This window comes from Pocillopora damicornis, chromosome 1 (assembly GCF_964200805.1).
Source record: "Pocillopora damicornis chromosome 1, jaPocDami1.2, whole genome shotgun sequence".
In the NCBI taxonomy this organism is placed as follows: domain Eukaryota; kingdom Metazoa; phylum Cnidaria; class Anthozoa; order Scleractinia; family Pocilloporidae; genus Pocillopora; species Pocillopora damicornis.
The window spans coordinates 2,507,936-2,535,366 of NC_142670.1; the positions used below are offsets into that span (position 1 = coordinate 2,507,936).

The 27,431-nt window shown below is 37.6% G+C and overlaps 2 protein-coding genes across 3 annotated transcripts; one reads left to right on the forward strand and one right to left on the reverse strand.

Moving 5' to 3' along the window:
- Window positions 1-109: 109 nt before the first annotated feature.
- LOC113669805 (small ribosomal subunit protein eS8) lies at window positions 110-4,810 on the reverse strand. Its single transcript, XM_027185881.2, has 7 exons — window positions 4,481-4,810; window positions 3,405-3,511; window positions 2,263-2,362; window positions 1,664-1,787; window positions 1,379-1,430; window positions 713-845; window positions 110-290 (listed from the first exon to the last, which is right to left on the reverse strand). Exons 1-7 carry the CDS (start codon window positions 4,482-4,484, stop codon window positions 181-183), a joined length of 630 nt encoding a protein of 209 aa, XP_027041682.2. The 5' UTR covers window positions 4,485-4,810; the 3' UTR covers window positions 110-180.
- Window positions 4,811-4,816: 6 nt separating this feature from the next.
- Window positions 4,817-27,296, forward strand: LOC113669817 (tudor domain-containing protein 1). Of its 2 annotated transcripts, none has more exons than XM_089199005.1 (29): window positions 4,817-5,673; window positions 6,918-6,965; window positions 7,790-7,906; window positions 8,039-8,067; window positions 8,631-8,764; window positions 9,433-9,472; window positions 10,097-10,148; window positions 11,334-11,391; window positions 11,560-11,677; window positions 12,221-12,490; window positions 12,841-12,931; window positions 13,847-14,099; window positions 14,516-14,625; window positions 15,050-15,150; window positions 16,075-16,135; window positions 16,601-16,803; window positions 17,702-17,811; window positions 18,120-18,240; window positions 19,267-19,395; window positions 20,161-20,277; window positions 20,798-20,902; window positions 21,769-21,801; window positions 21,956-22,012; window positions 22,537-22,679; window positions 23,760-23,931; window positions 24,129-24,194; window positions 24,447-24,563; window positions 24,697-24,814; window positions 25,539-27,296. In XM_089199005.1, exons 1-29 carry the CDS (start codon window positions 4,941-4,943, stop codon window positions 25,784-25,786), a joined length of 3,954 nt encoding a protein of 1,317 aa, XP_089055131.1. In that variant the 5' UTR covers window positions 4,817-4,940; the 3' UTR covers window positions 25,787-27,296. The 2 variants fall into 2 exon arrangements, with proteins under 2 accessions (XP_089055131.1, XP_089055133.1); XM_089199007.1 differs by having other exon boundaries at window positions 4,941-5,673; window positions 21,959-22,012.
- The last annotated feature ends 135 nt before the right edge of the window (window positions 27,297-27,431 follow it).

The window sequence follows — 27,431 nt, forward strand, 5'->3', positions numbered from 1 at the left end:
CCATACGTGAAAGATATCTTCCCAGATTGGCAAAGTTTTACTTCCTTTCTATTGCATTCCATATACACCACTTGGGACATGTCCATCAAAACAAAACAATCAGGCAATATAGTTTTTAGCACAGTCAAATGTAATGCACTTTTATTTTTGTTGTTTGTACAAATTTCAGAGCTGGACTTTCTACTTCGCTTTCTTGGCCTTGATTTTACGCACATAAAACTCAAGTTCTTTGCCCTCAAGTATGTAACCATCACATCGTCCACTCTGGCCAGGTCGTGAAGACACACATGCTGTAGAAGAAAGAATTTAAAATGTTTAAAAACAATGAAAAAAGAAGACCACGACAACAATGAACCCCTGCATTTACAAACCACTTTTGACTTCCATTGCCAAGGGAAAGGAATTTGTCACCATTTCTCATCACAAGGAACAACACAAACAACCTCATATCTTGTAAAATTTGCTTTTCTCTGACTTCTTTCATAGATGTAAATTTTCCCAGACCCAAAGTGAAATTCTCCAACTTTTTCCTGACTTGTAGCAACGACAGTTATCATTACAGTCTGATGATGATTACTGTCTAAGTTCCCAAACTGTCTGTCAGTGCTACCAACAACAGTCCTTCTCATGCCTCTGCAATAATTTTGTGAAATTTCTGAACATGACATTACTCAGATGGTTTGAAATTCTGACCCAGAAGACATTTACTTACCATACAATCGTCCAGTGGTAAACTGCTCCTCAAGCAGAGGTGCAATCTTGGCTGTTGCTTTGCGTACTTCCATCTTTTTTTGACAGTGACGTGATCGTTTTTTGTTTAACACATCACTTTCATCTGTTTCCACCTGAAATGAAATCCCACCCATTGAGTACCAGGGTCTAAATCAAGACTCTTCCTACACTCCTGACACTTTAGCTTCACCATGTCTTGGGAGATTTATGTTGTACATCAAGAAGCATACAGCTAACATTGTGTTATGCAATCCTTAACATATAAATTTTCTGACCCACATGGGCACCTGGTTTTGTGATGTTTGGGTATTATTGTAAAGTTGATTGTAAGGAGAGTTTATTCACCTTTAATTTTGTTTGACATCTTTTGAGCAGAGCAAGATATGAAGAAAAACTATGAATACCAATGAGACCTTTTGTCTAGGCAGATACAAAACTTAACTTGAAGTGCACCTTGTGTTAGCTACGTGGTTGTTGGGGATGTGGTTGTTGGGGATGTGGTTGTTGGGGATTTAGAATATTTGAGGGATTAAGGTTGGAATCCTCATTGTCATTAAAGGCATATGTCAAGGTGAGTCCTACATCTTCTCAGGCAAAGGGTCCCTACAGGACAAAGGATGAATAGAAGGTGATACAAAGTACATACTGTTTTAGTGGTCTTCTTGCGACCAAGGGGCATGCCATAATGAGCCTCATACCTGAGAAACAGAAAATTGTGGCTCCCATTAAAAATATAAAAATAATAATAATAATAATAATAATAATAATAATAAAATATTCAACAGCTCCTTGGTGAGCTAAAATCAGTAAATAGTCTTTAGTTACAACTAGTGGAAACTCTGCTAGCATCATCATCTCTCCTGCTGAAACTTCACTCTGCTAACTTCTCTCAGGAAAAAAAACAAAATCATAATACAACATTCACACTCACCACTGCCTGAAAGGAGTGGAATCCACTTGCACAATGCAGTTCTTCACAAGAGTCTTGGTTCGTACCAACTCGTTGTTACTAGCATTGTAAACAACATCGATGAGACGAGTCTTGCGAGTAACACCTAAAGAAGGTGATGGCAGAATTCTTTAATTCCATACATTCAAGATGCATAAAGAGATCATACAATAAGAGAAGATGACTTTCCTTGTGTCAGTCCTGCATTTTTGAGCAGTCAGGGTAACTATGACAAATGGTCATAAGAGTGACGAGATTACCAAGACGGTAAAACACTCTTCCACTTCATAATCTTTCATCATACTGCCATTGTGTCAAGGTTTGGCCTTGGTTCCTGAAGGGCTGCATAATAAGCAATTTACAAGATGCCCAAGGTCTCTGATTTGTCAGTGGAAGTGCACTGAGGTGAATTTCCATGATGACTTAAGCCTCTGGTTTTAATAAAAGGCAAGTGCAAAACCTTTGATGTGACAATGATTGTATTATTTTCATCTTGTGCAATTGTAATATAAATAATATAGCACACACAGCGTAAAGAATTTAGGTTCTAATCTTTGGAGTGAAAGGATGAAAGAGCATACTTTCTGATCCCCATGAGTAGTTTCCAGTGTCCAGTCTCAAAGCTCTGAATTTTTGGTTTCCACCACGAGTTCTCACATTGTGGATTCGCTTGCTTCCAAGCTGCAAAAGACACAATGTAAGTTATTAACATTTCAATCCTCAGAAGTGATCAATAAAATCCATACATCATCCAGCAAACAGGTAATGAGAATACTCAAACTTCTCAGGTTGAAGTTTCTTGATCTAGCATCAAATTCTCCCAACTAATTTGTAAAAAAAAAAAAAAAAAAAAAGTGTAGCAACAAGAGAGAATTATCAATCAAATCTTAGTAGTTAAAGGTTAACCCCTTATGTTGACTTCCCCCAAATTTGCAGCATTTACTGTAATGTGGGAGTTTCCTAAGAAATTCTGCTCTTTTCATATCAACGTTGGGGGCAGAGCAGAAGAGGTAATAATCAACTGAGTGGGAAAACAGTCAGCTGTCGTTATTAATGCACTGACCAAACTCAGTGAAGTATTTTGCATTTAAATGAAGGGGGTAAGTTTTTAAAGAAACTGTGGTGTAGCATCAGTGGCAGGGCTCAAACTTAACTTCTGAACCTACTAGTCAACTGGCCAGTAAATGGTCAGGATTTACTAACAAGATTGCTAGTAAATGCGCAAAATTCACCAACCAAAATTCAAAATCTACTAGTATTCAGCTAGTAGACCACTGCTGAGTCTGAGCCCTGAGTGGGAGTGTATAACAGGCTAATCTAGTATTATCAACTGAGTTAATGATGTAAATTGGCCACCATTAAGAGTTTTAACCCTTTAACTCCCAAGATCTGATTTTTAATCCTCCCATCTAGCTGCTACAAATTCCCTTGTAAATTTCTTACATAATTTGTCATAAATTCAAAATAACAACTTCTACCTAATAAGTTTGAGTATTCTCATTAACTGTGTGCTGGATAATGTATGAATATCAAAGGGAGAAGTTACATGTTAGTCAATTCTGGGAATTTAAGGGTTAAAGCTGACATTTTGAGCATTAGCCCTATGTCAGAGCCAATGAAAAAAGGGCTAACGCTCCAAATGTCAGCTTTGAAACTCTTTACAGTGGCCAATTTATGCTATCAACTCAGTTGATAACACTAAATTACCCTATTTTGCATTTACCTTGGTGTTGGCTGGTGGTCGGCCAAGTTCATACTTCCTCTTTTTACGGATTGCCTTTTTCTTACCACCAGTACTGCGCCTCTTATGCCAAGAATCGCGGGAAATTCCTACCATTGAGAAAAATGACAACAGTTAATTTTAACTCCATGTAGTTTTTCAGTGTAACTTTTTCCATTTGCCACACCATACACAAACTCTGGAATAAAATGTGACATTGGCTAAAACAGAGGTAGTTTGTAATAATAAGGAAATATATTCAACTAGGAAAAAAAACACAGACAAGGCCTTTTAAACCCTTTCACTTCCTAGATCTCATTAGTAACTCTCCTTTCTGTCTGCCAAACAATTCTTATGATGTTAGTTCTGAGAATGTGGTGTTGAATCATCTAATAATCCCCTATCTGATATTTTTCTTTATTCTCATCACTTGTTTGTTTGATATTGTTTTGATTTGGTGAGGAGAATTCTGTCTTGGTCACTCATAGAAGTTAAAGGGTTAACATAAACCATGTTTTACTGCTTAGCTTAGGACTATACAGCACTCCATTTTAAAACTGTTTTAAAACTGTTACAAAAGAGTTTAACTTGCGAAATAATTTTAAGATCAACGATAACTCCGTTCTCGCTTGCTTTACTTAAGTTATCGTTTTGAAAAGAGAACGATTCCAATGTGGGAAAACACGTGAATTTCAAGACCTGGTCAAAACACCATTACACTATGACAAATCTTGGGCTTCCAAGTTTGAATTGTCTTTATTTTCCCTTGTAGGAGAAAGATAACACCTTTTATAACTGATAATCTTATTACTTCTTTATAACATGTGTTACGCGGCTTAAAACTGGCCCTAGTTTCATGAATGACTCTGAATTTTCGCATTAAGATGTCGATCGCAGTGGATGCAGAGCAATTTGAAATTGGCATCACAACTTGGATAAAAACACAGCTTTCTACGATAAATATAACGAAAATTGCGCTCAAAGGTGTGCTCTACTATCATATCACAGCAATAAAACTTGATGTCTACAATAGCGCCGAGATTGGACGGATTCAAAACAGGGATTCGTTCCTCACTCACCCATCTTGGACGGCAGGACAGAAAAGGAAGAATATACGCAAAGCACCCTGGGAAGTACTGCAAAATTTTAGTTTTGGGAAGGAGTAGGAGGAATTAAAACTGTCATTAGATGTTCTATAATAAACGTTTCAGAAATTTAATCTAATAAAAATTTTTCCTATTTAATAAGGTTACGTACTATTTCTATGCATTTTGTCGAATAGGTAGCCCTCTTCGAGAAATTTCTTCAATTTCTTAATCGTAACGTGACATAAAGGTACCAGTAGGGGAGGGAGGGTGGTAAAATGTTCAGCATAAAGGCCCAGTACCTCACGTTTCCAGAACGGCGCCATATTTGCCGCGAACCCTGACCGACTTAACTGGAAACAAATCAAGTTTGCCACTGCAACCCTCTCCTTTCCACAGTTGATCTAACAAATGGTGAATCAATTTTCAAAATTAGCTCTTTTTGAGTTTGAAAATGGAAGAGCTGAAGAGGAAAACCGATATCATGTTGCGTTCTGTCCTCGTTAGTGTGGGTCGCACTGGACTTGCACTCCGATGGTTAGACAAGGAATACAAAAGCATTACTTACTCCGCAATTCCCTACCAAGAAATGGGCTTCTTAAGCCTCGAAAAGTACATTAAGAGCATTCCAGAAGTTGCTACCCTTTCAAGGGATGCCGATGGAGAATATGTGGTGCACGGAGTTCCAAGCGAGGCGGATAAACACGTAGCGAAACTCATTGCAAAGCAAAAGAAGCCAAAAAGGAAAGCGAAAGCAAAGGCCAGACGGCCGGTACATGCGTCGATGCACAAATCGGGTGTGGGGAGATCAGTGGCTCTACACAGGGCCCCGGTAAGGAAGTCCCCGCAAGCAGCATCCTCTCGAGTAGGTGTTGCACCCTCCCGAGTAGGAGTAGCTCCCTCTCGATTTGGTACAACACCTCGGTTTGTTCCGCCTCGGATGATGAGGGCTCCGGGCACGAACACATCTGTAGACAGGAATGGGGTAGAACAACAAATTGCCCAACAAATTCAGCAGCAGGCTAAAAATATGGTGGCTGCTTCACTAAATAGCTCCAGAACAGTTCAGTTAAATAAATCACAGCCAGGTTTATTTGCGAGTTTACCTCAGCAGACTGCAGTCTGTGGAAATAAGATCAATGGAATGGCTTCAAACAATAGACAAGTTACTGTGGTCTCTCGCCAAGGTATAAGTGTTTGTAACTGGTAATAGATTTCTGTGTAACCCCATCCTCTTCCAAACCAAAGCAGTAGTCCCAAAGGAAATCAATTGTTTTCCTCATTGATTTTTTTTTTATCCAAGATTGGCGTGCATGATAAACTATGGGGTTGTGCAGAAATCTTGCCACAGCTACTTTGAGGGGAGTTCTATGCAGGAAGAAATCAAGGAAGATCTTTTTTTATAATTGATTAAGAAAATAGCCAATTTGAAATGGCAAGAATCATTATCTCCAAACACTATTTCTTATTGACTGAGCAGGAGGGCGGGCAGCAAAATATTTGGCTTAAGGTCATGACCTATGGACCCAAGACTGTAAGCATGACAAAGAGCTAAATATATTCCTAGGTAATTTAGTATTATTATCTGAGTTGGTAAAGTAAATTGGCCACCTTAAAGAGTTAAAAAACTGACATTTTGAGCATTAGCCCTTAGTCAGAGTGAAAGGCGAAAGGTGTTATTTGCTTTGACAAAGGGTTAACGCTAAAAAATATCAGCTTTTAAACTCTTTATGGTGGCCAATTTACTGTATTAACTCAGTTGATAAAATTAAATTACCCTGTTATACTCTCCCACTGATGCAGTACCCCAGTTTCTCTAGAAAATTACCTCCTATATTCAAGTATATTCCTGCCTGATGTGACTAAATTCAGTCAATAAGTATCTTATCATATGAGGGCTAAGTTTAAAAAAAATTTGAACCTGTTTAAGACACAATCAGAGACACAAGAAGGGTGTATGCAGGGCATCTATAAAAGAGATTCTAAATGAAGAAGAATTTTTCCCCTCTTTCTTTGAGTCAGAACAAGAAAATCACAATCCCAAAAAGAAACTTATTTCCTCATTTTTGTTCACTTTCAAGTTTTAGTCCATAACGAGAATTCTCGTTTTTGGACAGGCTCACATCAGCCTGTGTGGTCCTACACTGGTCAGCTATGTTATGCTTTTTCATAGGATTTCATAGTTTATTGCAAATTTCTCCCATACCATGTATGCAAATTTGCCCCCTGTAGTAAAACATGTTTGCCCCCACCTATACCTTTACCAGTTTGCCCCCAAATATTTCAACGGCAGAACCACAATGTGCATTAAAAAGAAGGATTAAGTTCAAATTTTGTATGTGAAGGTTTTGTGTTGGTTCTATCTACATTTTGTAAGGAAATAACAGTTTTAATGAACATATAGCTTCACCTTTACTATGCTATATTTTAGAGGAGCCCCCTCACAGGAAAAACTGGAAGAAGAAAGCAAAAAGTCAAGGTTTGTTGAGTTAATCCTTTTATTCCTAAGATTTAAACCTCAATTCTCAAAAATATTTGCTATATATGTCTTATAGTTTTAGATCCACAAAGTTGGTTTTTAACCCTTTAACTCCCAAGATCTAATTGTTAATTCTCCCCTCTAGCTTCTACACATTTCCTTGTAAATTTGTAAGGGGAAGTTGGTGTTAGACCAAGATAACGACTTCTATCTGATAATATTGAGTATTCTCATTACCCTTTTGTGAATAATGTATGGATATTATAGGGAGAAGTTACAAGTTAATCACCTTGGGGAGTTAACCCTTTCACTCCCACAAGTGACCAAAACAGAATTTCTCCTTACAATATCAATACAATATCAAGCAGGCAGGTGATGAGAATAGAGAAGAATGTCAACCATGGGATTATTAGTTGATCTAATACCAAATTCTCTGAACTAACATCATAAGAATTGTATGGAAGATAGTAAGGAGAATTACTAATTAGATCTTGGGAGTGAAAGGGTTAAAGGGTTAATTGTAAAGTGCCTTATAGTGATACATTCCTTTCTTTCATTACCTTCTGCTTCAGAAATTTGTTTTGGGTCAAGAGTGGGAGTAAAAACTGAAGCATTTTTCTCTTGATACAGTTTTCTTAAAAATCAATGCCTGTTGATGAGATTGATATATTAAAGACATATTTAGGAAAAAACCAGCAGCTTTCTGAATGCATGATGACCAATTTTTAAAAAAATTTTTTTTTTTATATATAATCAAGGTGTGAAACATTTCTGTGACAAACATGGATTATTTCTGAGTTAGGACTTGCCTTTTTACACTGCAGGAAGTGGACCAAATTGGGGAGGAATGGAAGTGACTTTTGAGAGTGGCCATGATAATCAAAATGAATCTTTTAAGCGTACAGTCAAAGTGTCAAACTCTCCCAGTGCTCAAGTTGAAGGTAATATTAAAATCTCACTATCATCAATTATATATAGCAATATTGATATAGGCTCAGATTTTATGTCACTGTTAGATAAATTTGAATGTATATAAGATACTTAAGCATATCTCAATTATTCTCTCCTGTCAGAATTGGAAATTTATTCCAGAATTAAGAAGGTTAGTGCCATTTTGAATTTGCTTCATGCTAATCCTGAATGAAAATGCCTCACAAGGGGTTTTCCCTGTTCTGTACAAGGAATTGAGCAAGATCTTTATCATTTGTTTATCTTCTCTTATTTCCAGAAACTCTCTTGATCCAAAACTATTAAAGGACATCTGTCTCAATTCTTTAAAATTAACTTTCCCACTTTCACTAAAAAACTTAATAGCTCTCCTGATTTTGTTCTGACATTATTAAGAAATTCCTTGTACCTCAAAAGTAAATGGCCATGTTCCTTTGGCTTCTGTTAAAGCCCTCATAGGCTTAACACTTGAACTGCTAGAAGTGATTAACATGTAACTCCTCCTTGCAATATCCATACATTCTCCTGTAAACAGGTAATGAGAATACTCAAACTTATCAGGTAGAAGTTGTTATCTCGATTTAACACCAAATTATCATAACTAATTTACAAGGAAATGTGTAGCAGCTACAGGGGAGAATTAACAATCAGATCTTGGGAGGTAAAGAAAGGGAGGGCTCACCCTTTGCTCACAGGTTGCCCTGTTTTAAACTGCAGATGTTGGAGCAAAAACCAAAAGGGATCTGGCTGACGAGAATTCATGCAGAGTACAAGAATATATACCATGAAGAACTACACAGTGAAACTTTAGAAAACCTGAAACATCTACCTCACATAGCAAGATTTGAGGTGTAAGTAATTAATTGCAATTATAATTTTTATAAAATAACTGAGAAACTATTGGGTGTCCTGATTGGTCAAAAACCTATCATTTATTGCAGCGGTAAACATAGAGTTATTTTAAAATGGCAATGGATCCTCACTTTTTATTGGTTTACTGGTGTAATAGCTCACTTGGGATGTCGAGGATGGTACACAAGAGGACAGAAGACAAGAGGATAGAAGACAAGATTGTAAATCACTCATCTCCAGCACTTGATTTACAGTGTGACACGTATAGCTTGTAGTACTGAGTAATAAGGGAATCATAGCCCTTTAACTTCTGTGAGAGATGGAGACAGAATTTCTCCTTACTATATCCATACAATATCATGCAGACAAGTGACGAGAATAAAGAAAAATATTAATTATGGGATCACTAATTGATCTGATACCAAATTCTCCAAACTAACATAATGAGAATTATTTGGCAGACAGTAAGGAGAATTTCTAATGAGATCATTGGAGTTAAAGGGCTGGTTAGAACATGTTAGTTTTAGGTGGAAAGAGAAATCTGTCTCATTTCTTTGCTTCTGAAAGATATGAGTCAGAACTTAATGCAATTCTCTGTAAGAACTCATGCAATTTTTTTGGTTGACCAGTTGCACTGACTTTGATTTTAAATGTAATTTCTTGCCAGGTTTCTTGAAGATAAAATAATTGTATATCCTCCTAAACTGGTGAGTTTATAAAATTAAACTACTGCAGTTTTGATGTAATATGCTTCTTTAATTTTTGGATCAGGCAATCTTATTTTATGTACAGGAATTTCAGCAAAATTGCTTAAACAAGGTTGAATTCTTGATAAAAAATCTCATTTGATAGAATAGAAAAAAAATTTGGTTCTTAAGCTCTTAATCAAGGGCTGGGTTATTCAAAGCTGGGCTAAGATAACCCTGGGTTGGTGTGAAATCTGATTTTAGATTGGAAAGTTTAGATGAAAAATTGAGTATAATTTTTTTTTTGTAGAATTTGCTCTAAAAAGAACAGAGAAAATTATCCTCTCCACCAACTGAGCTAACAAACCACATAGGAGCTGGTTACTATGTTGGTTTCAAATAAACCTGTGAAGTGATGAATAAATGACTTTAAATATATGAAAATCTTATCTGAAAACTGCAGACAAAGAGGCAAATATGGAAGGGATCTTCCCAGTAATGAACACTGTATTAGTGAAAATCAGGCATAAAAAAAAAAAATGCCTTTGTTGTGAATCCTATGATAATGTATAAACTTTGATTCCTTAAAGTATCATGGATTATAGTCCCCTGCTAGACTAAAATACCCCTCCCTTCCTTTTTTAGCTGGAGGAAAAACCAAAGGACAGTCACACACAACCACATCAGGCTAATGGAGGTAAGATATTAGCGAAACTTAACCCTTTACAGCCTCACATCAGTATGCACATTCTCAATACTACTGCCTATATATTTCTTAGGGTGCTGACTGAGAGAATTTGTTTAACAATCAGGATCTTCTTTAGTTTGTAACAGTTTTCTTTATTCCCATGACTGTGATATTTGATTTAGCAGTGAAAGTGTAATGAAAAATTAGATTCCAGTCAGTCTATGGGGTTGAAGGTTTATTAAGAACTGTGTGTGTCCTCTTTTCATCCATCATCAGTATAATATTTTCCTCAGATTGGCCGCAGAGATGGGCGAGACTGCTCCAAAAGCTTCCAAAAGCCCCTAAGAGTGATTAGTAAACTATTTTCTCCTATCAGAATCACCCCTAAAACAAACATTGAGGCCATGAGAATAAAGAAAATGATCACCAACCTGAGAAGCTTTGATTGTTAAACAAATTCTCCTTGTCAGCACCTTAGGAAATGTATTGAGAACAGTATGGAGAATATGCATACGGATGTTAGGGTGTGAAGGATTAATTATTACTGCATTACTCTGTTTAGCAACAGCCCTATTATGGAGAGAAGCCCAAGTGAAGGTCGCTGTGGCCTTTTGTTAAATTTATTCTGAGCTAACTTTATAAATTTGACAACTTTTCTTTCTTAAACCTTTAATTCCTATGAGTGGCTAAAATATAATTTCTCCCTACAATATCAATACAATATCAACTAGATGAGTGATGAGAATTTAATTTGGGTTAATTAGTTGATCCAATACTAAACAACATTATAAGAATTGAACGGTTGACAGTAAGGAGAATTACAAATTTGATCTGAGGGTTAAAGGGTTAATGGTATTCTCTATGACAGCTACATGATTTCTAATCATAATTCACTTAATATCTTTTTCCACCAAAATTAATTTTAAAATCAAGGTGTGGCCTACACATGGGTGCAGCCTATTTGCAGGTTTTAATACTAATCAACCAGGGGTGCCTTTGATCCTTTTGTTCCCAAGATCTTGTGAGGAATTCCCCTTACCTTGTGCCATACATTTCTGATAATGTAAGTTCTGAGAATTTGACAGTAATCAAACTAACATCTCTTAGTAGATAGATTGAATCCTTCATTGGTATTAAATTTCTGTTTGTTCTTTGATCCAAACTGAAATGCAACTTTTGATGAAATTTGTGTAGGTTCATCACAACATATTGAAATTTATACACTGAGACCGCAAGATCTTCCAGAAAAAGGGTGAGTTAAAATAAAACAGTTGTCCAATATGCATCCTTCTTTGTTTATAGGGACATATTATCCAGGTTTATGTCATAACCTTGAGCCAAATATTTTTCCATCTGTCCCTACCACTCAGTCATTAAGTAATACTATGATTATTTTTAATGTTTGTTCATTTTGCTTCAGAACTGCATGCGAGGTTTCCATTTCCCATGTGGATAGTCCAGCTCATTTCTTTATTCATTACAAGCACACGTGGGATTCACTTGATGCTCTGAGTGCTGAGTTAAATGAATTTTTTCAGGTAAATTAAGTGTCATTTATTATAAGAATCTTCCAACTTTTAACATAAACAATGAAAGATCAAAATTATGAAGTTAATCAAAACTGTAATCAACCCAATTTGAGAATTAATGAGACAGTGGAAAAGTGGACAGTTTACGCATAATACCTGTGTAAACAATTTATATTACTGCTGATCATGATGAGAATAGTGTTCTGGTTCTTCAAAGGTGTCATGCAATCCCACATGATTCCTGCTTAAACCTCATTTTCCCAAACAACTTTACTACCAGTATTCAGTGTTCAATTTTTTCCTGTGCCCTGCCATAAGCCTGACTGAAAGATTGAAATGTAGGTAACTATTTTGAAAACCAATAAATGTAGGGAGTGAGTTTTTTAAAGAAACTGTGATCCTGCATCAGTGAAGGGTATTACAAGATAACTTGGTTTTACAACTGAGTTGAAAGTTTAAATCGGCCACCATAAAGACTTCCTAAAGGTGACATTTTGAGTGTAAGCTCTTGGTTGGTTGATGATATTTTAAGTCTATTATGACTTTCCTCAGAATCCCTCCAATGGAAAGGATCCTTTACCTTCACTTAAACAAGGAATGTTTTGCTGCGCTCAATTCACGGAGGATGATGCATGGTATCGAGCAAGAATTACAGAAATGAAAACTCAAGGAGATACCCCTCAGGCCCATGTTGTTTATGTGGACTTTGGTAACAATGAAATATTACCAGTATCAAGACTTCGCATGCTGAGGAGAGAACATTCAGAACTGCCAATGATCGCTGTGTTATGTGCACTGGATGGAGCTCTCCCTACTGGTGGGGTAAGAAAGGAACTTATTCCTTTTCCTCCCATGAATGACTCAATACAGAATTTCTCCTCACAGTATTGATACAATATCAAGCAGAAAAGTGATGAGAATATGGAAAAGTATCAATTATCCTATAATCTGTTAAACTAATACCAAATTCTCCAAATTTATATCATATGAATTGTATAGCAGACAGAAAGGAGAATTACTAATGGGATCTTGAGAGTGAAAGGGTTAAGTGGTGAAAATTTTGCATTCAAGCTATGTGACAGAAATTTTAAAAAAATTGATTCAAAAATGCATTTCAAAGTGTGTGGTCTTAAAAAAAATCTTGTTTATATGAAACATTTTTTATTTTACAGGGAAAAAACTGGAGCACGGCCTCAATAGAGAGATTTCAGGAGCTTTGTTCTGCATCTGAAGTTTTGCATATGAGAGTTGTCAGAGGGGAAGGTATGGAAAATTTATTTTTCCTCCCAGAAATTACTTAAAAGAATCTTAAGAGTATTACCTCTCAAGATCTGATTGTTAATTTTCCTCTTTAATTGCTAAACATTCTCTTGTAAGTTAGTTTCAAGAATTTGACGAGCAAACTATAATTATCATTTTATAACTTTCTCTGAACATTTTGTGGCCTGAAATTTTTTCCTTCTTGCCATGTCAACCAAAATGGTTGCATCTGGGAGGGCTGATAACATGTGCTGCTTTGGTTAGTGTCACTTACAGAATTGATTTTCCTGCTTTGTTGGCATTTGGCTTGACACTGCTTGGTAATCATCACTGGAGGTCTTTATTTCAACAAAGCAAAGATCTGAGACATTGAATACAAAATTTGTATATTTCGAATTTCTTAGTGAGTAATTTTACTGCCATATGAACTTTGTAATAGACCTCACTCTGTGGAGTCTCTGTGGTTAGTGGTTAGTGCTCAGTGGTTAGAGCATTGGAGCGTGGAATCTGAAGGTCTGAGGTTCGATTCCTCATGTGGACTCAGAATTTTTTTTCTTTGTCCCATGTTTGTGACAAAGATGAAAAAAACATCCTTCTCTTTTTCTTTACCAAGCTCAAAGCTTACCATCTCTCAATTCTATCTACAAACATTACGCTATCAACATTGCTGATCCTAGCAGTATGCAGGACGTGTTTGATATGGAGCATCAGAGCTCGGAATCTGAAGGTCTGAGGTTTGATTCCTCATGGAGACTCAGATCTTTTTTTCTTTGTCCCACTCTAATGACAAGATGGAAAAAAAACATATTTCTCTAATTTTAAGAATGTTATCACATATGAATTAAAAGTTTTAAATGAGGAAAACAAGATCTATTCCTTATACTTACAATGGTTGATTTGATTTCTTTCTCTCATAAGGCCACCATTTGTATGTTGACCTCATGGATTCAAAGGGGAACAGTGTTGCTGATACTTTGGCAAAAGAAGGCTGTGCATTGTTGCAAAGGGATACAGACAGTTCATCAACCTCATCATCAACAAAAAGCTCAGTGTCTACCTCATCTGTAACTCCATCTTCTTCAACAGATTCATTTGTGTCAGCGACAACAACAACATCGTCAGAGTCATCATCAGGTCAAACTAGCGCAGTGTCCACTTCAGACAGTGCCAGGTTTGTTTTTTTTTTTTACCAGATTCAATATATAGTGAGCTTATGTGCCAGATGGCCCATTCTTTCAAGGGCTATTGCAATATCATCAGTTTAAAGAGGTGTGGTAAAAGTGACATTTCAACAACCTGAGCAGCAGTCATCATCAGAGTCAGGTGAATAGTTGTTGTCAGGTAAATGTTCTAAGTCCAGTTTGTGTTAACTGATTTGTCAGTTTTCATGTGATGTTATCGGCTGTAAGACTCAAGTGGCAGAAGTCGGTCATGATTGGTCAGTTTTGATCTGTTGGTAAAGTTAGGTCTTTCTGTCAGGTTCATTTATAATTAGGGTTTTCATTATTGATTAACTTTCAAGTGCACTTTTCTAGTCCATGGTTATTAATAGTACATGTAGTTCTAACAAAATAATTTTTTTCCCAGGGGTAGAAAAGAAGGTGGAGATTCTGAGGAAAGAAAACCAATTGCTCTTGCAAGGCCTTTTCTGAGACATAGACTCTCGTCAAAAGATGACGAGTCACAAAAAATTCCTGGTTTGTATCAGAATGTTGCTAATGAAGACTTAGCCATAGAAAACTTTGTTTTTCACCTCCCAACTTAGGATATCATTCTGTCAATGCAACAATTAAATAATTGTCAAACTGTTATTTTTTGACCATTTATGCATTTGGTGTTTGCATGTATGTGCCATTGTACCCCTTCACTCCCTGTGAGAATATTTTGTCAGGGAACATGTTCCGAGACCCCTGGAAGAAGCTCTCAAATTGTGAGCCACCAATTCCATGCACATACCCATCTACTCCCTGACTTATTGAGAATTCTGCAATAATCTGTGTATTTTGTCATTTAAGAAGACAAGCATTCAATCATGTTCAAATTGATTATGTATTTGAAACATATGAAGGGGAAAGTATTGATTTTTAACTCATTTGAGGTGTTCATTTGTTTGTTTTCCAGAGAGAGTACAGATCCCTGATGAGGATTTTTTGGATGTGTTTGTTTGTAATGTACACAGCACAGACAACATTTGCATCAATCTATCAGGGGGAGAATACACAGTGAGTGTATTTTGAAGCTACTGCTTTTAGGTTTTATATGATGATGTCAACAATTATCAAATGATCATATTAATAGTATTTTAAAATGACAAGTATGCAACTTGAACCCCAGTGGATGCAATTAAAATGCTCTACCCTCTCCTTCATTGTTACCTTTTTGTACAACAACACAGAAATAGAATATGAAACTTATACAATCCAAGCTGTAAGTTACAGAACCTTGTTTTTTTTTCACTCAGAGTTATGGCCCACATGCTTTGCAATTGGTCTATTACTTATGGTACAGACCTTGTACCCAGTTAATGAGAGGCGTTTTATAGGTATCTCAAGAAATTTGAGACGTTTGAGACCTTCGTATTATGTAGGTGTTCCGATTGTTATTGACCCTTTGACATTAAGAGGGATTAGCATCGAAACTCTCCTTTCATTACATCATGTGGGATTCACACATCAAGGTTATGAGAATAAAGGAAATGATCACAAACTAAAGAAGCTCTTGATCGGTAAATTCTTCTTAGAAAAGGTTGTGGTTATTCATCGTGGTGAATAACAATAAAAGCTAAGTTTTTTGTTTGTCTCATGATGTAGTCACATGTGATGTAGATCACGACAATTTGACTGCATACTGCTAGTCTTCTTCCAGCGATGAGGTCAACTGGTCATGTGTGATCTTATAAGCATGATGCTCTGCTGTGATTAGTTGTTTTTCAACAGCTCTGATTGGTTGGCTCGTCTTGTCGGCACTTTAAGAAATGTATAGAGAACAGTATGGAGAATATGCATGCTGATGTTGAGGTGTAAAGGGTTAATTTTCACAACTGTTGTAAATGAATTCCCTTTTAAGGAAAAAAACTTTCATGCCCTTTTCCTTATAATTGGTCATAATTTTGTTGATCTTTATTTCTTTCAATTTCTGTCATTCAGGAGAAACTACTTGCTTTGGAACAGAGTATGTCATGTCACTATGACGATTCAACAGCTGAAGGTTAGCACAAACATTCCTTTTTTGTGAAAATTTATTGTGCCAAGCCTTAACAAAGAATATAAGCAGAGGAGCAATTATTAGTTAACTGGCAAAAGCAATTCAGGATCGCGGTGGTTCACCTTTGCAGGTTGTGACTGGTTTAGGAAATTCATGTCACCAGAGAGCTTCTTGATTGAGAGTTGTTTTTTTCTTGTTTTTTTTTTTTGCTTTGCTTTCTTTCTTTGGTTCTTTATTTTCATTACATTATTTCACCAATTTTGCCATTGTTGCTCCATTTTTTACAAGACAAGAAAGCCCATACTTTATAAGCTCCATGGTTTCTTTGCTTTGGCCACTCTCTCCTTTTCACTCCTTCATAATAAATGCAGTATTTATGGTTCTACAGTGGCCGAAAAAAAGTGATTTAAAGAACAATTGTGAAAACTTATCTTAAACTTTTCACTGTTTACATTTTGTTTGATTTAGCACCAGTTAAAGCCATCCCTGGAAGCATATATGCAGTATATTCACAGGACATCCATTCAGATGGTCTTTGGTATAGGGTCAAGGTTCTTAAAGTAAAGGGAGACAAGGCTCATATTGAGTACATGGACTATGGGGACAAAGGAGTGATACCAATATCTAGCTTACGAAGTATTCCTTCCAGATTTTTGGAATTACCCTTCCAGGTTTGTGATAAGTTCTTCTGGTTGTGGTTTTATTTTGCCAAACAATATTTATATAACAGAGCTCAATGCACTACAGGAACTTGGTTGCTGGATTTAAAAGCAGACTATCTTTGGGACAGTAAATAATGCCACTTTTCTGATATTATTTTTGTCGTAGTTTGTCAATTTTTTTCTGTTTTAAGTGAGTAAAGGACTTAAATAACAAGACCTTGTTGTTTAAAGGGCAGAACTCCCTCTCCAATGGATAAATCATGGTCCAGCTGACAGGTGTTAACCCTTTCACTCCTGTGATCTCATTGGTAATTCTCCCTGCTTTCTGACACATAATTCTCATGATGTTAGTCAGGAGAATATGACATTGAATGAACTACAAGTGATAATCCCCCAATTATACTTTTTCCTTGTTCTCATCACTTGTCTGCTTGACATTGTATTGATGTTGTAGGGAGAAAAACAGTGTCTCAGTCTCCAATTAAAAGGTTAACAAAACATACTGGATTGAGATTACTCCTGTAGACTACATTGTTCTAATCAGGTTAACCCTTAAACTCCCAGATCAAATTTGTAATTCTCTGACTGTCAACTGTACAATTCTTATAAAGTTAGTTCAGAGAATTTAGTTTTGTATCAACTAATTATTCCCAAACTGATATTTTTCTTTATTCTTATTGCTCATTTGGTTGACATTGAATTAATATTGTAAGGAGAAATTCTGTTTTGGTCACTCATGGGAGTTGAGAGTTTAAGCACTATGATCTCAAAATTACTTGATGTGTAAGGTTACCTTCAAACTCTTTTTGTGCTGAATTCCTCTGTAAGAATTTGTCTGTTTGTGAACAGTGGGGTTTCTTACCACTAGACCTACCTACTGAGTCTCATCACATTGTTTTTTTCCAAGGCTTGCACTGTCAGCCTCCATGGACTCCCTAAAACAAAGAATGATGAAGTTCTGTTGAAAGTAAAACACATGACGCTCAACAAAGATATTGTGGCCCAAGTTATACAAAGGTATGAACTTGTGCACTGCATGTACAGTTGAAGTGTAAGGGTTCGTGAAGTCTTTCAGCACTGCAAAACAGACTGACGTCAGCATGCAACCCACGGGCAAATGGATTGAGCATATTAGCCAATCAAAGGGTGCACTTTTGTAAAGCTATATTACAAATTGTTAATGGTGATGTTGTCTGAGTGTCCGTCCTCCGATAGATCATAAGTAACAACCAATCAAAATGCATGTATAATTCGGCTTCAGTTATCAAGCTGAAATGGATTTTGTTTGTGTAATGCATTAAACATTTTGTTTCTTGTGTCTGTAGGGATGGAAATGCAGCATCAGTAGAATTATATGACACTTCTTCCGAAGTTGATATCAACATCAACGCAATGTTACAGCGGTTGGTCATTCCAGATGTGGATATGGCTCCAGTCCTTCCAAAGGTAAAAGCTGTAACAGTATCAGAGAGGAGGACTTTTAGAAATGTTGTGTTAAAATAAGAGAAAATTTCAGCGAGGGGTGCTAAGTTATGCTTTTATAGTAATTGTTCAGGGTAAACCCAAAATTAACAATTATTCCAGTAGTGTACATTGAATATGACATGATAGTTGGCTTTATTACACCCATTTTGAAATCACTGATGGTCCCTGTAATCTGATTGGCTCTAATTGGTGCAATTTATTCACAAATTGCACCATTTTTGGCTTTAAATCGCATCTTTTCCCCAGCCAATTAGGAGGCTACACTAAAAACAAAACAACCAATCAGACTTCAAGGCTTGTTTAAAGTAACCGATCATATTGCGATTTCAAAACGGATGTAATAAAGTGGTAATTGAACCTCGTGTTGTGCAATTTTGGTCTGAAATCATACTTGTGATTTCAAATCGAACTCGCGCTGCGCGCTCGTTCAATTTTGGAATCACGCTTATGATTTCAGCCCAAATTGCACTCCACTCAGTTCAATTACCATTATTAATCATCTCATTTCCAACAAGCATAGGTGAAATGATTGTTTTATTAAAAACCTCCCAAAATGTAGATAAATCTTCCCAACTTTATTTTGTGAGAGCAAACGGAATGTTACATTGTACAAAAACACTTCTGGTTTAACTCATTTTCATGCATGCGCATGGTATAATGACTCATAACTCATGAAGGCTGAGCTAATTAAAACTCTTCAATTGCATTATCCAATAAGGATCTTGCTGCACTTGGTCTATATAAAAACAACCAAAACCCAAAGCAAGGGAAGCAGTTTTAATCATTATATGGCACTTGGACCAAGCTTGTTACTTCAAATTTGCCAGCTTTTGCCACCAAAATACACAGCTTATGGCCATTTCCATGGAAACAGTCTGTATGGCAAAATACACACAAGTAGGAAATAATCAGAATGCTCAAGCAAGGATTTACCAGAGGACTACCTCGCCGTATATAGTGAAATGGATTATTTTTCTGTTTTGTTAGGTTGGTGAGCAAATTGAAGCATTTGTGACTTACGTTACACCAGAGGGTCATGTGTTCATACAGATTACTGGTGGGGGCACTACAAGGTTGAATGAACTTATGGAAGACATTGCTGAACATTACTCACAGGTAAATTTGATTTAGAATTATTATTCCACTATTATGCTATTTTCCCATATAAGGGCAATGAAACTTGAAAAATATGCTACAGTATTGCATGGTAGGGCATGGCAAAAATATGGATGGAAAGTGGAAGAACAAAATGGCTGCACTACAGGATCCACATTTGGCTACATTCCTTATTTTAGGTTGACTTAAAGAGCAATGAACTTTAAAGTCCATCAGAATTTTTTTGTTAAGTAAAAAAAATTCAGTGGTTTTGCTTTTGCTGTTTTTGTCTTTCATGCAGGCCGGTTTTGATCAATACTATGCTTAAATGGATCATAGGATGTAGAGATTGAAATAATTATGGATGTAACCCTTATTCAACGGTTTAACACATAACAAGGGCAAATCTTTTGCACATTGCTCTCATTTTTCTTTGCCTATACAAGGCTTGGAAACAGTGTGCAACTTGCAAAATATCTGCCCATGTTATAAATTAAACCATTGAATAAAGTGTATATATATACGTATTTTTTTTTAGCCCAGTGTGACATGAGTACCGAAATAAAGTGATTTTGTTGTAATACTTTTTCCCCAACATCTGAATGTGACTTTTCAAAATAATAAAAATTCTCAACCTTTATTTAGTAAGTTAAATAAGAAAATTTGATGACACCCTCTTACTGATTAGAGTATGTCTTCTCATTAGCTATTTTCTGGATAATGTATTGCCAATAGTTAGGAGAAGTAGGAATGTAATCATTGTGATTATTTCTAATTGATTTTTAGCCAACAAAGGCTGCTGAGTTTGTATCCAGTCCCCACAAAAACAAAATGTGCTGTGCGAAATGTTCAGATGGGGTCTGGTACAGAGCCATAGTGACAAATGTATTGCCAGACAGACAGGTATTTCCTCTACAGAGAGTGATGATGACATGTTCCAAATGATAAATTATACATTGACGGTATTAAAATTCATGACAAGTTTTTAAAACATTGTTTGTCTCAATTGGGATGAGTCACACTTGAAGAATCACCCTAAGAGTGACTAGCATCTAATTTCTCCCTACAATGTCCTGAATCACACTCTGTGATCATGAGAATTAAGGAAATAATCACGAACTCAAGCAGCTCTTGGTTGTTATACAAATTCTCCTTGTCAGCACCTTAGAAAATGTTTAGAGAACAGTATGGAGAATATGCACACTGATGTTAGGGTGCATATTTGGGCTGAGTGCTCTATCTTATGAGGTTGGGTTCTTTTTTTCACAGAGGCTCAGATCATTTATTTCATTAGAGTTCTAAACTTTGTTTTTCTGTGAGAAGGTGACGTAGATACAGAAAACTTTTTGAACATCACTGAGATATTAGAGCTGACTTTAATTGTGTTTGGTTGTAACTGTGATTTGTTTGTAATATGTTAAAGGTCGAAGTACAGTATGTCGACTTTGGAAACATAGAAGCACTTCCACTAGCAAGTCTGCGTGAACCAACAAGAGCCATAAGTCATGTCAACTCTCTTCCTTTCCAGGTACTCCACCCCACTTGCCTCTGTGTGCCGTGTTTCCCTCCCCCTCCCCCTCGCTCCCTCCCCTTTCAGATACTCCACTCCACTTGTCTTTTTGTGTCTTCCCCAATCACTCCCTCCCCTTTCAGGTACCCCACCCCTATGTCTTATTGTGTCTCTCCCTCGCTGCTCTCTTCCCTTACGGGTACCCCTCCCTATTTGTCCTCACCCTCCCTCGCTCTCTCTCTTACGAGTGCCCCACTCCACTTGTTGTGTTCCCTTCCCCCCTTGCTCTCTTCCCTTGCAATTACCCCTCCCTAATTGTCTTTTTGTTTCTCACCTCACTGTGTTCCCTTTAAGGTACCCCACCCTCATGCCTTATTGTGTCCCTCCCTTGTTGCTCTCTTCCCGTAACAGTACCCCTCCCTACTTGTCTTTTTGTTTCCCTCCCCTCACTCTCTCCCCTGGCAGGTACCCACTCCACCTGTCTCATTGTGTCCGTGTGCGCCCTTTCCCCTCCCCCCTCTCTTTCTCTCTTCCCTCACAGGTACCCCTCCCTAACTTACCTTTTGTTTCCCACCTCGCTGTCTTCCCTTTCAGGTACCCCACCCACACGCCTTCTTGTGTTCCCTCTTGCTCTCCTTCCTTCCTCTTCCTCCTCATCCACATCCAACTTCCTTCTTGTATTTCTGCCAGCCCTTTGTCATTGTTGCAGTGATTTCTTTCATTTTAGCTTACCTCTAAGTAAGCAGCTTCATTAAAATTAAAACGTGAAGAAGGGGTGGTATTTTAAAATTTCCTTCTTTTGCAATTTACGTAGTATTGTGTATGATAAAAGAACTCATTTATGGAGTGTATTTTTGAAACTATTTTTTTTATCTGTCATAAAGGCGTTAAAATGCAAGCTGGAAGGAACTGAGAAGGTAATTCATGTATGCGTTAAATATTATACTCTTTCTCCTTTGCATTCTTTACAGTAGTGTCTTAAAACTCGCTGAGGTAAAAGGCATGACTGGTTATTACTTTCTATTCTTTCCTAAGACCTGCCTGACTGAATGTTCTTTTTATTTTTTGTAGCAGGGCCTGACAGAGGAACAGGCTGAGACGATCAGTGAGAGGGATGTATTACTTGAGGTTAGAACTTAAGAATTACAGATATTTCAAATAAATCTCTTTCATGATGGTAGGCACGATTACCATTCTTTCAAGCGAATGCAAATAAGAATTCCTGGCCTTGCCTTTGAATGGAAATTATTCCGATACCAATTACATTCGTTGTTTGTTTCCACTCGTTGTTTGTATTTTGACTCGCCGTGGGGACTCGAGACGTATTTACCCGTAGGTGGAGGGGCGATATTATGGCTCCACCCTGAAACACAATTAACCCCCAAGCCGAACATAGTTAAGATTCTCTTCGCTCTGATGAAGGACTAACGCTCGAAACGTCAGCTTGGAAACTCATTACGGAGGCCAGTTTAAGTTAGCAAGTCTTTTGTCAAGTCTGTTGCTAAAACCAAATTAGCATAGTTAAGTTTATTTCTGTGGCTGAATTGTGCTTGTGAGTGCAATCAAGTGTTTATCTCGTCATCGCGACATTGTGACTTCTTCGTGAAATTTAAAAATTTAACTGGTTGCTACTGTATCTGTTTCTTTTTCAGGTTGTTCAGATGGCAGACGTTCCTTTGGTGAGGCTTTTTATTTCTTCTGACAATGAGGAAGATGCCTTAGTAAACGTAGGAGAGGTGTTGGGATTAGAGACAGAAGAACAGAAAGAAACACACGATGAAGCAGCTGCTGCTGGGTATGTGGGACTTGGTTTTAAAATGTATCAATTAGATTCTATGTTGCCGTTTCATAAGTAATCACAGACGACGTCAAAATTTGATAAGAAAAAAAATGGCACACAAGGCTCAACTGTGTGTATCACTGATGTTCCTTCCGCATTTTGACGCCCTCTGTGATCTCTTACTGTATAGACCCACGGAATCTATTTGTGCTAAATGAAAAGAAGCACGCCACGCTCGTGACAAGACGAAAAACATCTTTCTATATTTCTTTACCAAGCTCAAAACTTACTATCTCTCTTATTCCATTCCTAAACATGACGCTATCGACATCGCTGATCCTAGCAGTATGCAGGATGCGTGTTATGTGAACTTTGTAACAGACCTCGCTCACCGTAGAGTCTCTGTGGCTCAGTGGTTAGAGCATCGGAGCGCGTAATCCAAAGGTCTGAGGTTCAATTCCTCATGGGGACTTTTTTTCTTTGTCCCACGCTCGTGACAAGACGAAAAACATCTTTTTCTGAGAAGCAAAATGTTGTTAACGGTGACGTCTATGCGTCTTTCCTCCAAGAGATCATTTGTGAAAACGAATCAAAATATATGGACAATTCAGCCTATCATGTAAAAAATGTTTATGTTAGACTTGATTCCAAAGGTCCTCGGTCTTACGCTCGCCTCCTTTTCTGGGTAATTTGAGGTTCACCCTCTCAGAGGTGCTGTAAACCCTTTAACTCCCTTGAGTGACCAAGAGAGAATTTCTCCCTACAATATCAATACAATGTCAGGCAGACAAGTGATGAGAATAACGAAAAATGTCCATTAGGGGATTATTAGTTGATGTAATACAAAATTTTCCGAACTAATATCATTAGAATTGTATGGCAGACATTGAGGTGAATTACTAAAGATAAAAAATGCGTGTTTCATATGAACTTATTTATGGTTAAGCGTACCTTCAAATTCTCTTTAGCTCAGTGGTAGAGCATGGAATCTGAAGATTTTCTTCTCCCCTGGTCGTGTCAAAGTGATTAAAAAAAGTTGTCGTTACCTTTCAATGCGCACTCAATTTCTTTTGTTTGTTTGTTTTTTTTTATCAGAATTGACAGCACTGCTTTGGAATATAATGATGATGACAAAGACAGCGTGACGTCAGAGAGCTCCACAGAGGCCTGTAGGCCAGTAGATGATGGCAACATGACCACAGCACTCCTCTCCAAACCGTGGGTGGACATTTGTATACTGGAGGCTATTGACCCCAGCACGTTTGTGGTGAGAGCATGGGTACCCTGTGTCAATATAGATGTACAATAATACATAACCAGTCTTCAAAAGTTCAAATGTCTGGGGAGTTGTTGGGGAAGGGAGATGCTGAAGCTTCGGATTGATAGGCGCAGAATACCGTGTGCTTGCTTGATGATGCTGGAATAAATTGTTGTTGTTTGTAATGTTTTTTTGTATCATTATAGTTTCAGTGTTTGGAGCTCCTACAACAGAAGGAGGAGCTTGAAGAGAAAATGCAGAAATACTACACAGTAAGTGGTGACAGTTCACTCAATTTCTCACCGAAGAGGATTACGAGTCATGTGCGACTCGTTCGCGCATGATCAGTAGGTCCACTCCATGAATTGTAGTGCGCTCACACCAAAAAATAACTGCAAAGAAACTTGTTAAGGATAAATGAAGGTTATTTTTAGAAGAAGCTAATAAGGTGTTATCTTTTCAGGCACGTTTTTAAGCGGAGAGCTTTATTTGAAGTGTTTTAAAATTTCGTATTCCCTTCATAGGGTAGAAGCCGAACTCCTCTCAGAGATATCAGGCCAGGTGTTTTCTGTGCCGTTTATCATGTCGAGGATGACATGTGGTACAGAGCGGTGGTCAATACTTCATTCTCCCCCCAACAGGTCAGTTTACCGTGGTCTTTACAACAATAATGGATTAGCAAGTTTGTTTGTTCTTTTCTAGACTTCGTCCCTATCCCCTGGCGTTAATATAAACATTGTTTGTTTGCTTGTTTACATTAATTCCTGTTGCCAGACTTGCGTACGTTTTGCTGATTATGGAGACTTTGGTCTGGTGTCATTCACCAATTTACAAGCTTTACCAGACGAGTTCAGAGAGCTTCCGCCCATGGCTATTCAAGGTTGCCTGCACGGTATGTAAATGACTACAATTTTTATATGAATAGAGAGGGTAAGTTTCTAAGGAAACTGTGGTGCTGCATCGGTGGGAGAGTATAACAGGGTAATTTAGTATTATCAACTGAATAGAAAACGTAAATTGGCCACCGTAAAGAGTTTAAAGGCTGACATTTCAATCGTTAGCCCTTCGTCAGAGCGATTGGAGGAGACGAGTGGAAATTCACATGGCAGTTTCGTGTTTGTGTCGTAACCTCACTCGTGTTTCCCCGTCCTTTTCTAAGTTACCAAAAACACTGACTGTTGGAAGATCACAACGACATTGACTGTCTCTGCCGAAGATTTTACTTTTGTGGCCAATGCACATATTTTTTAAGAAGAGATACTTTTGAGTTAGAAAAATTTAATAGAATGTTAATCGCGTGATCAGTTTTGATGCCCAGCGACTGCACAGATTGCTGGGACTCTTCTTTGCATCCTTATCACGTTTTTAGCACTCTAAGCGACTGGCGACGAGTTTGGGGGGGGGGGGGGGGGAATCACATGGTTTTTAGGGGTAACGGAGGGGGGAGTAGTCGTCACCGACAGAGTATGACTGGGGGGGGACATTGAATGCTAATTAACTGTTAATGAGGGGGTTCATAAGACCGTTACAAAACCTTATGGGGGGGGGAACAGTAAATATGGTGAGGAGTGTAAAGAGTCTGGGTATGATTTGCCGTTTAAATTTTACCCGTGTAGGGGTGGAGCCAGTAGGAGAGGACTTAGCAAGTTGGTCACAGGAGGCCATCGACCTGTTTGGAGAATTGACCGCTGATAAGAAGTTAGTAGCTAAACCAAGAGGCCTGGTGGCTAATCGTAGCCGGTTGACAAACGAAGAAACTAAAGTGTCACTCGAGCTTTATGACACCTCAGAAGGGAACGAAGACGTGCTTATTGCCGATGTCTTGGTTAATAAGAGCTTGGCGAAGAAAATTAACGAAGGCTAAGTTGGAAATGAAATAAAATACTGCATGCCTTGAAGGGAGCATCGTCATCGGCTGTGCACTTGTCAAGGCGTTTGAGAAAACAGGCAAATTCTTTGCGGTAGGAAAAAAAATTCCTATTAAGTACGAGTTCAATAAGGTTGCTTGCTCGGTGATGTTGTTACCTCGTAGTTGCCATTGCAGTCGTTATTTTCGTTGTCACGCAGCAATGGTATGCGTGACAAGCTATTGTGCGCGTCAGATTAGCGGAAACAACCGGAGCAAGATTTTAAGACGAAGCAACGTTTACTTACGTCGGGTAAACAAGTACTGAGGTATTGAAGATTGAGCCAAGCTGCTCAAAGCAGCTCTAAAAGAGGTGTTATGCTCCAGAATTTCTTTTGCTTTTTTTAGTTTTTTTCCAGTTACAGTTAGGGAAAGGATCGCTAGTGTTGATTTAATTAAAACCCTTAACTCCAAGAAGTGATCAACACGTAACTTCTCTCCATAGTGTCCTAATGTCGTCTAGAAAATAGGTAATGAGAATCCTCAAACTTATCAGGTTGTAGTTTTCTTCGATCTAACACCGAACTCTCTTAAATGATTTACAAGGAAATGTGTGGCTGCTAGAGGGGAGAATTGACGATTAGATCTTTGGAATTGAAGGATTGATTATTTACGGTTTTTTTAGTCGCTATTTCTTAAAATTACCTGCTTTATGTCAGCTGTTGGAATGATCAATAGATATTCAACCTAGCTGTGTTAAAGTCGAATGAATAAAGTGGGTAAGTTCTAAAGAAACCGTGATGCTGCGTCGGTAGGAGAGTATAACAGGGTAATTTAGTATTATCAACTGAGTTAGTAACATTTTGGCCACCGTAAAGTGTTTCATAGCTGGCGTTTCGAGCATTCGCCCTTCAACAGAGCGTATGACGCCTCTCGCCTTTCGCTCTGACTAAGAGCTAACGCGCGAAACATCAGCTTTGAAACTCTTTGCGGTGGCCAATCTACGTTTTCAACTCAGTTGATAATACTAAATTACCCTGTGTAAAACTCTAGCTTACCTGAGCTCCTCTGTACGCTACCAAACAAGTCCTCTGAGCGCCGTCTTAGCCAGAGTCACGTGCTGCGCGCCTGTGACACTACTCACAAGGAATCGCGCCTCACGTGCGTTGCTCTTCAAAATGCCTACCTCACAAGAAGTCTGTTAAGCGGCTGTCTAATTTTTCACCAGGCACTAGAATATTGGAATATTATTGATTTGTGAAAGCATTCTAGTTAGCTTATTACGTCAAGTCCTAGCTTTTAATTGTTGTTATAAAAAGGAGTGTAAATTTACAATGTGTTGAGATTTACTTGTAAAATCTACTTTGAAAGAATAAAAGTATTTTAGTGTTAAATCTGTTACGAGATACTCAACAAGAACCATATTTTGCTGTGCTGCAAGGTATCTTTGCTTTCATTGCATGCAAAGAAATTAGTTTTAATTCGAAAAATTTGTATTTATAATAAACATGTTATTAAGGATTTTAAACAAGTTGCTGGTTGGATTAATATTTTACGCTGCCGTAAAGTTGGGAAAAGAAGAGCTGCGATAAAGGATGATAGAATCGGAAGTGCCCAAGGGTGGAGAGGGAGAGGGAGAGAAAGAAAGAACCCTAAGGAATTT

Coding starts and splice junctions, on each gene's coding strand:
- LOC113669817 (XM_089199005.1), top strand. CDS start 4,941: ATGGAAGAGCTGAAGAGGAAAACCGATATCATGTTGCGTTCTGTCCTC. Junction 11,392..11,559: donor CAAGATCTTCCAGAAAAAGG/GTGAGTTAAAAT, acceptor ATTTTGCTTCAG/AACTGCATGCGAGGTTTCCA. Junction 23,932..24,128: donor TTGACCCCAGCACGTTTGTG/GTGAGAGCATGG, acceptor GTATCATTATAG/TTTCAGTGTTTGGAGCTCCT.
- LOC113669805 (XM_027185881.2), bottom strand. Junction 2,363..3,404: donor GACCACCAGCCAACACCAAG/GTAAATGCAAAA, acceptor TGTCTTTTGCAG/CTTGGAAGCAAGCGAATCCA. Junction 1,431..1,663: donor TCCACTCCTTTCAGGCAGTG/GTGAGTGTGAAT, acceptor TCTGTTTCTCAG/GTATGAGGCTCATTATGGCA.